Source organism: Acanthopagrus latus, chromosome 9, assembly GCF_904848185.1.
Source record: "Acanthopagrus latus isolate v.2019 chromosome 9, fAcaLat1.1, whole genome shotgun sequence".
Classification (NCBI taxonomy): domain Eukaryota; kingdom Metazoa; phylum Chordata; class Actinopteri; order Spariformes; family Sparidae; genus Acanthopagrus; species Acanthopagrus latus.
Genome location: NC_051047.1, coordinates 3,699,171 through 3,709,064, shown reverse-complemented (window position 1 = coordinate 3,709,064; position 9,894 = coordinate 3,699,171). Strand labels below are relative to the sequence as shown.

The 9,894-nt window shown below is 38.5% G+C and overlaps 1 protein-coding gene across 1 annotated transcript; it reads left to right on the top strand.

Moving 5' to 3' along the window:
* The first annotated feature begins 6,975 nt into the window (after window positions 1-6,975).
* On the top strand, window positions 6,976-8,103 carry LOC119025900 (trace amine-associated receptor 8a-like). Its single transcript, XM_037109916.1, has 2 exons — window positions 6,976-7,148; window positions 7,299-8,103. The coding sequence occupies exons 1-2, from the start codon at window positions 6,976-6,978 to the stop codon at window positions 8,101-8,103; spliced, it is 978 nt and encodes a 325-aa protein (XP_036965811.1).
* Window positions 8,104-9,894: the final 1,791 nt, after the last annotated feature.

Sequence of the window (9,894 nt, the reverse complement as noted above, 5' to 3'; positions counted from 1 at the left end):
TATAAAAACATGTTTACCACTATATATATATATATATATATATATATATATATATATATATATATATATATATATATATATATATATATAGTGGTAAACAAGTAAAAAGGCAAGGTATTATGTATATGAAAGTAGCGAAATACAAAAGCTGAAAACTATTGTCCATTCATCTTACATGAGATGGAAACTTTTCTTTGGCTCTGCACAAGAAACAACAAACAAACAATAAAAACACACACAACACAAAAATCCACGGGTAAATAGATTACATGAATAAATATCAATGTCAGTGCTTGTGTGGGTGTGAGTAAGATAGCTAAACATTCCTGTGTTAAAAACAACATGTGAATTAAAAACTTTTGTCCAGCGATCTTGCTGGCCTGGTTGACAATTTGAGCCAGACTGTTCCTCTGCTTCACCGTGAGGTTACCATGCCACCATGTTATAGGTCAGGATGCTCTATTATGTATTATTATCATATAGACCATGGACGTAGTGGATTTGCTGGTGTCACTCCTCAGTTTCCTGTTTTTGTAGACGCAGTTCACATTGTCCTGAAAAGTGAGCTGATTGTCCGCTATTGTCATTATTATTATATACAGACTGTATGTAATTAGCCATTATGACTGCCAAAGTAGTACATTACAAGCGCTTGCATGAGAATGAGTTGAAAAGATGAGAATTACTTTAATACAAATAATCATTTCAAAGCTTCTCATGTTTGTCATGACCTGGCTCAAAAGTCATGACAAAAGGAACAATGGAATGCCAAAATGACACTAAATAAAACAATTTCTTTATTTCAAACAAAATGATTAAGTTCAGAGGACCAAATAGATGAGGTATTCAGAATTATTGCCAATATTATCAGTTGTGTAAGTGTGGTCGAGGGTTTGTGAGTGTCATGTTACATACAAAACCAAAAGACAAAGAAACTAAATGTGCAGGCGCTGGCAGTGATTTTGGAGAGTGAAGTGCACTGTGGGTTGGGTCCTTAACCCTTTAAGCCCCAAGCCAATTTTCTAGGGTTAGGGTTAGGGTTAAAACCCCAAGGTCCCCCAATTGGGGCCAAGCTGGGACTTCCAAATATGGGCAGCAGCAGCATTTCCACTTTAAAACAGAAGACACCATTTCTGTAACTCTGACAAGAAACCTATTGATGATGAAACATGGTTAAAGACTCAGCATTCCATGATTAAATGGTGTCAAAGTGGCAAAAAAAAATGCGATCACGGATGCTTATTCATGCTTTTATCTGTCAAAATCCTCCTCACAGAACCATTATCTTTCCATACTGGAGATCCTGAGATGAAAGCCGTTTCACTGATAGCTCATTTGAGCAGATATGAGCTTCTCTGTCCACTCTAGAGCCTACAATAATCAATGAGTCATCCTCTCTCCAGTAATATACTAATAGGCTTTAAGCACTTTTTTTTGACTATTTTATATGCACAGACTAAATAAGGACATAAAGAAATATAATGAGTTTTTGCCCATGTTACTCTGTTTAGGCTATATGGGGTATTTTGAAGTCATACAATAGCATTGTTTTGCGAAGTGCCAGGACATTTCTCAGAAAAAACAAGTGTTATGTGTATTGTTAACCCTCATGGGTTGACGGACGCCCCGGCACTTCCAAATCATGTGACTGATTCCAGATGATGTAGCAGCAAGACACAGCCTCAGTGAGTCTCCAACTTCAACTTGTGTTGAAGGTGCAGACTTCAAACCATATACCAGTTTTTAAATTGTGTTGATAGGCCAAGTAACACTGGACTTCTGCTAAATAATTTCTGCCATGCTTTTTCCTGAATAGTGTCGTCATGTGTAGTACAAGTTTGATGCAGGAAGACACTGTAAAGATGGGCTTCTCCTAGAAAAAAAAATAAAAAATAGGTGACACCCCCATTCCTATTGGTGGAAAAATGCAACACATCAGTCAATCACAAAATTATATGGCAAAGCACAAGATTAGGCTGCTGAGGAAAAGGGGAAAGTTGTGGGAGGGACCGTAGCAAAAGAGAGACAGCCATAGTGACAGTGATAGGGACAACATTAGTGATAGCATTTTATGAGAGTTGAGAGATTTCTGACATTTAGTGTGTTTAGTGTGTGATGCAGTGTGTTTATTGTGTAGTGTATTCAGTTTTTTGGTTTGTGTGTCAAAATAATGAGGAGACTACTGAATGTGGAGCAGGCAGGAAGCTCTTCTATGAGCTGGGAGGAGCTGAGGGAGACCTGAGCCTGAGCCTAACTATGTAAATTTCAAAAACGTATGTACAAATTTACAACAATTTATATTTGCATTGTAAGTCAGTCATTTAGTGTAATGACCTTTATTGTGATGAATGTTTAAAAGAACATCTTGTTTATTGTATTTTTATATTACGCACACTAATGTGTATATTATCTGTAATAGCGAGGCATAATGCTATTTCAGCCTGTGTCGGGCTTGAAAAGATATGTGATGCGGTGATCGATAAGCTCCTGCTCCTTTGACATTGCTACACTGAATGATGTTTCCTCCAATGGTTTAATATACTACACTATCGTTTTGTTTTCTCAAGGTCTCAAATTAATTATATCATTTTCTGGAAAACAATGTTTTGTTATCACGAGATCTCCAGAAAATTATACTGTTATCTTGGGAAAACTAATGAAATTAATAATAATAATAATAATAATAATAATAATAATAATAATAATAATAATAATAATAATAATAGATTGAATTTATATAGCACCTTTCAGGGTACCCAAGGACACTTAACAAAGTGGAACAAACATATATGAAAACAAACAATTAAAGAATAAATAGGTGGAGCACCTGTCAGACAGCATGGAGAAGACATAGAGGGAATAAATTAACTCGTTGTATCGGGAAAACAAATAGAATGTACTCATCATCATGGGAAAATGGAAATTGTTTCCAAAGGAAACAAGATAGGGGGTTTAAATAGTCGGTGAAGTTCATCAGCTGTTACTTCTGCAAAAAATGTGCTGCTGGAGGGTTGCTGCAGGTTATGTAATTCGTATTTTCCTTATTAAGGACATTTTTCTCCCCTCTTAACCCACTGGTTATTGATCAAGATAATACTTTTTTGATCCGTCTGATCCACTGACTGAGATCCATGCACACACAGAGGGATGTAACAGCACTTCTCCTTCTCCTCAGTTAAATATTAGTGTATTTTTTTCATATGCAGTCTAACAGAGTTGTTGATGGGACAGAGTTGAAACCGCATTGTAGAGGGTCCAGCAGCTGAAAACCACATCCCTGGTGCACCTGGCTCTGAAAGGGAATGGGAGACAACACTCAGATTACTTTAATTTATCCCAGCTGCCTTTGGGCGGAGGCAGTGTACACCCAGGACGAGTCACCAGCTCATCGCAGGGCCCTCACTGATGGCAACTGCACATCAGGAGCAATTTGGGGTTCAGCTCAAGGACACTTAGACATGCAGCTCAGTCCAACCCAGGGGAGCCGGGATCACTGATCACTAGACAACCTGCTCTACCCACTGAGCTACAGCCGCCCACTGGGATAGGTGTTTTGTAATAATAAGGGCCTCAGCAGGGAACCTGCAAGGTCTCTATTGTTTTTCAGGAAGAGATGCATTACTTACTTACCATTACTTACTTTTTTGAACTCCTCCTAGGCAATTTGACTGATTTCCACAAAACCTTGCACACATCATCTGTGGATCCTCTTGACAAAAATTTATCCAAAAAAAAAAATGCCCAAAATATAACAAATTCCTGCACATTGTGGTAAAAAGAGGAAGTATTACATAACTTGAAATACAATATAACATACAATACAATACGATTAACACAAAACCTTTTGATAGTTTTGTTCCATGGCCCAACGAGGGTTTGTGCAAAATTGAGCGGACAGGCTCTCTCCACTAGAGGGCAGTTCTGCTTTGCTAATGGATACAAACCTCTGTTGAACAGTCTTTAGGGTCAACCAGTGCACTCCTCTCATTATTTTTTCTTCATTTAGATTGCAGGGAATTCTTCTGGCTTCAGCGTGCATTATTTAATACCAGAGATGGGGACTTAAGTCCATGACTCGGACTCAAGTCACACTGAAGTCACACACACAGAGACTTAAAGACTTGACTTGGGCTCATACTCAAAAGATTTCAGACTCAAATCAGACTTGTGTTTTGACACTTGTGAACAAACATTATGTTTTCTTTTTTAGGTGTACTAATATTGAGGAAACTCTGTAACATCTGTTACGGCCCCAAACTGAACACAACCAAAGACTCGAACAAAAAGAGGCCAGTAACATATAAAGGACGCCGACTCAACACAGTCAAGATTAAATGTTCTTTATTTAACAAAAGAAAAAGGGCAAGAGTTCCTGGCCAAACTGAAAAAAAGAGAGAGGAGACCCCAGACCAGCCATGACCGTCGCATCTGGGGAATCCTCCCAACTAAAGCTGCCTAATCAATACTAAACCTACTTAAAGAAAGAAAACAAAAGATACGAAAACAGGACTACCAGGAACTCAAACCCAAATTAAAACAACAAAGCCCTGGCACTCTAACAGGCCAGGGAACTAAACCCAAATCAACCACAAAGTAGAAACAAAACAGCAAAAGACTGTGGAGCCAGCGCAGCCTCCCTCCTCCTGCAACACACCTGTAATCAGAGAGAGAGCGATGCCCTGATACTGCCTCCTTTTAACTGCTCAGGTGATTGCCCACACCTGAGCTCAGGAAGGCAGAGCAGGGCGGAGACAGAGGACACACACACACATAGGGCATTAACTTGGCCACACGTAACACATCCAACAAGCTTAATGTGATTCTTTCCTTTTTTTCCATGGTAACCATAGTAACCATATTATGCATCGGGTGCGCACCTTGCCACTTCACACACTAGTACCTTGGATGACGACTACGGCGACCGGAGGCACACCTGCAGCTGCCATTTGGGATTAAATTTGGTTAGAAAAACTTCAAACAGGACGACACCAACAAAAGGAGCGTTGACTGCAAAGTCTGCAGTACCCAAATCAAGGATGCTGGATCCACCACATCATATATTATCAGGCACCTGAAAACTTAGTCACATTAGCGCATATGGACAGCTAGCTCAGCATCAGCTATGTAATGCTTGCTACTAGCTTTGTAACTGAATATTTGAATAGATGAGTGAATTTTGCACTCACTGCACTTGTTTGCATTGAGTGGCATGGACGTGAAGTAAAAAAAAAAAAAAAAGGTTGGGTAACGTTAATCATCCATGTTCCGCTGCCACTATTTACTGGCTAATGTAGAACCGTAGAAAAACACATGGCTATACTGTCAGCTTACAGGCAGGTTACAGGTTAATTGATAACCACGTTAATGTTGCAGGTTTACCAGGTTACCATCACACTGAGTCTGAGTCAGAGGAGAGGAATGTGTCATTAGAGACCCAGTGTATAAACAATACCGTTGCAAAGTGCAAAATTTTAACTTTTTTGTCTACAACATGGCTAGACGAGTGAATGTTGAAATTTTACCAGCCACTCAATAGATTACTGTTGTTATTATGGCTGGTGAGTGCAGCAAACAGTACCGGCCACTTGCATGGTTTACCAGTATCTGAACGATGTTAATTTTGTGTCCAGCAGATGTAGCTATCTATAACTGAGATTGGACGATTAGTTATTATTGCATGACTAATAATGTTAGATTTACAAAATTACAAGATTACTTTATTTGTCACATACAGAAGTTACTCCTAAACTGTCCTTATAAATAGAATAACAAAATAATTGAATAAAATCAAACTAATATGATATATATGTAATGAAATTAATATATGTATATGTAATGTAATTAAATATAATCTAAATAATTTGATCAAAAACTAAAATATGTGCAAGGCCGTGTTTATGTGTGTGTGTCAGGCTGAGTCCTGGTGGGGGGTGGTCCAGCTGAGTTCTGGTTAAGGAGTCTAATGGCCTGAGGAAATAGCAATATTTTCCTGTTATTCTGAGTTAGTCTATGTCTCTTTTTAGCAACCCTCTCTATATAGCCTGCATCATAAGTTTAGATCCAGCTCTTCTCTCAGAAACATGTGGTTCTTGATGTGTTTTACTACACATAAAATGTTGGCTATATCATCCAGATCTTGTTACTATAAATTCACAGCCTATTTTTTCCATGTTGTTCATCTACAGGTTTTCTGAATTCAACAGAGTGAAAAAAAAGTAGGGGACAGAGCAGCCTTGACTCTTTCTTAACAAAACCAGGTGTGCAGATACACAGCCAGGGCCATCCCAGGGTGTATATCTATATTTCTTAGATATAGCTGTGGAGTATTCTTAGTAGACTGGATAGCAGAATGACAGAAGGGTCATTACAGCCAGAGGAGACATAAGATTTTTATTTTTTATTTTTATTCTTTACTTCAGACTTGACATAAACTTGCAAAAAAAGACTTGTGAACATCACTGTTTAATACTGGCGGGAGCAGGCCACCAAATTACAGAGGAACAACTTTCTCAACAGAAGTCATTGCATGAACAAGCCCCGACAGCATGCAAGAATGTGCGTGGACTGAAAGGGCCCGTTCATTGCTGCTTATACAGTAGCTTTAATTTGACATACATTTCCAGGAATAAGAAAAAGTTCATCAGATTTCTACCAGCTGGGATATAATCAAGTCACAAAGATTAGCTCAAGAATGTGCTCTCACAAAGAGCAACATTTACCACTTGAGCTCAGTTAACTTTGACCTGTGACATCTGGCAGATGGCCAAAGCTGGAGATTAACATAAACCAGAGTCACCAACACTGAGGAGGAGGAACAAAGAAGGCATAATACTTCAATCTCTATGGAGAGGAACAAAGCAGCAGAGGTGAGGAGGAAGGAGGGCTGGGCTGGAAGGACAGTGATAAATGAGTTGTATGACAGAAAGCTTTGGTCAAAAAGCTGCCAGAGCTCAGCAGGTTCTTCTCTCTCCGGTGATGGCGACCTTGGAGGAAACTGACCTCTGCTTTCCAGAACTCCTCAACAGCTCCTGCAGGAAGACAATACGTCCTCACTTTGAGACCATGCTGATTTACATTTTGCTCTCCTTCAACTCTCTGCTCACTGCAGCTCTTAACCTGCTGGTCATCATCACTATCTCCCACTTCAAGTAGACAATCATTCATTTATTAAACTAATGAATGTGGTAAAAACTGTGAGAAATAGTAATATGATTGTATTTCAGTCGTGCTTGATCTGCTGTTATCTGAATGATTGATATGATAAATAATGATAAATTCATTCTGGTCTTCCTCTCCAGGAAGCTCCACACCCCCACCAACCTCCTCCTCCTCTCTCTGGCTGTCTCAGATTTCTTCGTTGGCCTCCTCATGGTCTTTCAAATTGTCCTGATAGACGGCTGCTGGTTCCTTGGTGACCTCATGTGTACTCTGTATCAGTATGTAGATTATATTATTGCTTCAGCTTCAGCAGGATCCATGGTGCTCATATCTGTTGACCGCTATGTGGCTATTTGTCATCCTCTGCATTACTCCACTGAAATCACACAAAAAAGAGTTCAGGTGTGTGTTTGTCTGTGTTGGATATGTTCTGTAATTTTTCAAAGTCTGATCCTGAAGGATATATTGAAGCAACCAGGCAGGTATAACTCCTGCATTGGGGAGTGTATATATTTCATTAACTACATTGCAGGACTTGCAGATCTCACTTTTTCCTTCATTGTTCCAATTACTGTTATTGTGGTTTTGTATATGAGAGTATTTGTGGTGGCTGTGTCTCAGGCTCGTGCCATGCGGTCTCATATTGCAGCTGTCACAGGGAAAGTAACTGCAAAGAAATCTGAATTGAAAGCAGCCAGAACTCTTGGTGTTGTCGTAGTTTTGTTTCTAATATGTCTCTGTCCATATTATTGTGTTGCTCTGACAGGCCAAGATAACTTGCTCAGTGTTTCATCTTCTGCCTTTGTTTTATGGTTGTATAGTTTTAACTCCTGTCTAAATCCTGTGGTTTATGCCTTTTGTTATCCCTGGTTCAGAAAATCAGTTAAGCTCATAGTTACATTTAAGATACTGCAGGCTGACTCCAGTGAGTTGAACATACTGTAGAGACACTCTGTATGGGGCCTGAAATCTGAATATCTGAGCATGAATAGACAAATGTATATGTCAGGGTGAAGGGTAATTAAAAGCTGTGAATTACATGTGTGTCTTTACATTGCTTATGCTACAATATGATATTCTCTAAGAATGACTGAGTCAAGAACAGAGAAGCAAGTTCAGGTTTGTTAATTTCTCATTATTTCTTTCAAAATAGCAGTTTACCGTGTAATCTGTAAATATCAGGACTGTTATCATTTTTTTGTGGTGGTGGCTGTGTGTTAAGCACAATGGAGTGAAGAAAACGCAGTTTTCATTCCCAACTTATATTAGTGTTTTTTCAGATGGTATTATCCACATCAGAAGAAAGTGCTGAAAATTGTATTCCATTTTATACTTGACTGAAGTCTATGACCCACAGAATTGAGTAGGTACTATTTCTTCATTGGCAATACAAACCAGTCCTTCAATGCAGCTATTTGGTATGTGAACACCTACAAACTAAAATAACGTGAAGAGCCGATGATTGAAAGTAAGCCCAGAAACTGAAGCAGTGCAAAGACGTGACTGACTTTTGGTCCATTCATGGTCTAGACATTTTTGTTCTGATTCCTTGTGGCTTCAATAAACCATTAAACAATTAAGACAAAAGTGTAAATTCAAAAAATGACAAAAATACATCCCATCTCTGAGTTTTTGTTTCTCAGATTTACTACTTTGTAAAGGACAAACAGTTAAGTAATGCTATAAAAACAACACTCAATCCTTACATATATTAATTAATTGATATTCAGTTAAACCTACTCTTCTTATTATAGCTTAACTAAAATATACAGCCCCATACAGCCTTTAAATTCAACACTAAATAATTTGAGCACTGTGATATACTGTTGATTTTTCGTTTTCAGTATGTTACTAGCCATGCAAGTGCCATGAGTTCAGAATGAGATACAACAACTACAGATTGAAATTGATTTGGATTGGATTTATGGTCCCTAGAGGAGGAAGTCTATTGACTGTGGAGCCCCTAACTTCACCTCAAATGGCACCACTAGTTTTACATTTGTGGCTTTTAGTGAAATGTCTTGATTATTATCAGAATGAATATCTTGCATTTGATGGAGTTGTGTGCTACTGTCACACAGTCCTTTTATGGTTAGGAAGGTTTCTCTCTGAGTGAAATGACCCAGACGTAATGGCAACCATAAAAAATACTCTTCCAATTCTATAAATTCTTAGAAAAGGTGATCAGTTCTTAGTACAGCTGTCATTTAACATAGGAAACACTGGACTATTTATTAAGATATTTATTTCTGTCCCACACTTCCAAGCTTTTCACATTACACATCTAACACCCTAACCCTAACAACTTCAAAGCACCATCAGTTCAGCACTGCTTTGTTGTGTGGCGTTCTCTTAAGCCATTTTATTCATCAGATCATAAAGTAGAAGTGATAGGAGTAATTTTTGTCCAGATGTTTGAACGAAACATGGTTAAAACATTAACATAAACCAGAGACTAGCCTTCTAAGCTTCTCCACAAAACCCATTCTTCAACACCTACACACTCTTGCTCAGCAGCCACTCTTGACACTTGCTTGAGAAGCATGTCTCAGGCATCCAGTGCCAATGGGAGAGGTAACACCATGAACCAGTGCTGTCAAAATTAGCCCAATAAAACTATAAATAGGCCTATATAAGCATTTTATTATTCACATTTTTATTGGGGACTGCTAGAATCAACAAAACAGTACACTGGAAAAAAAAAGTCCTGCCATGTGTAGATCTATATTTTTCACC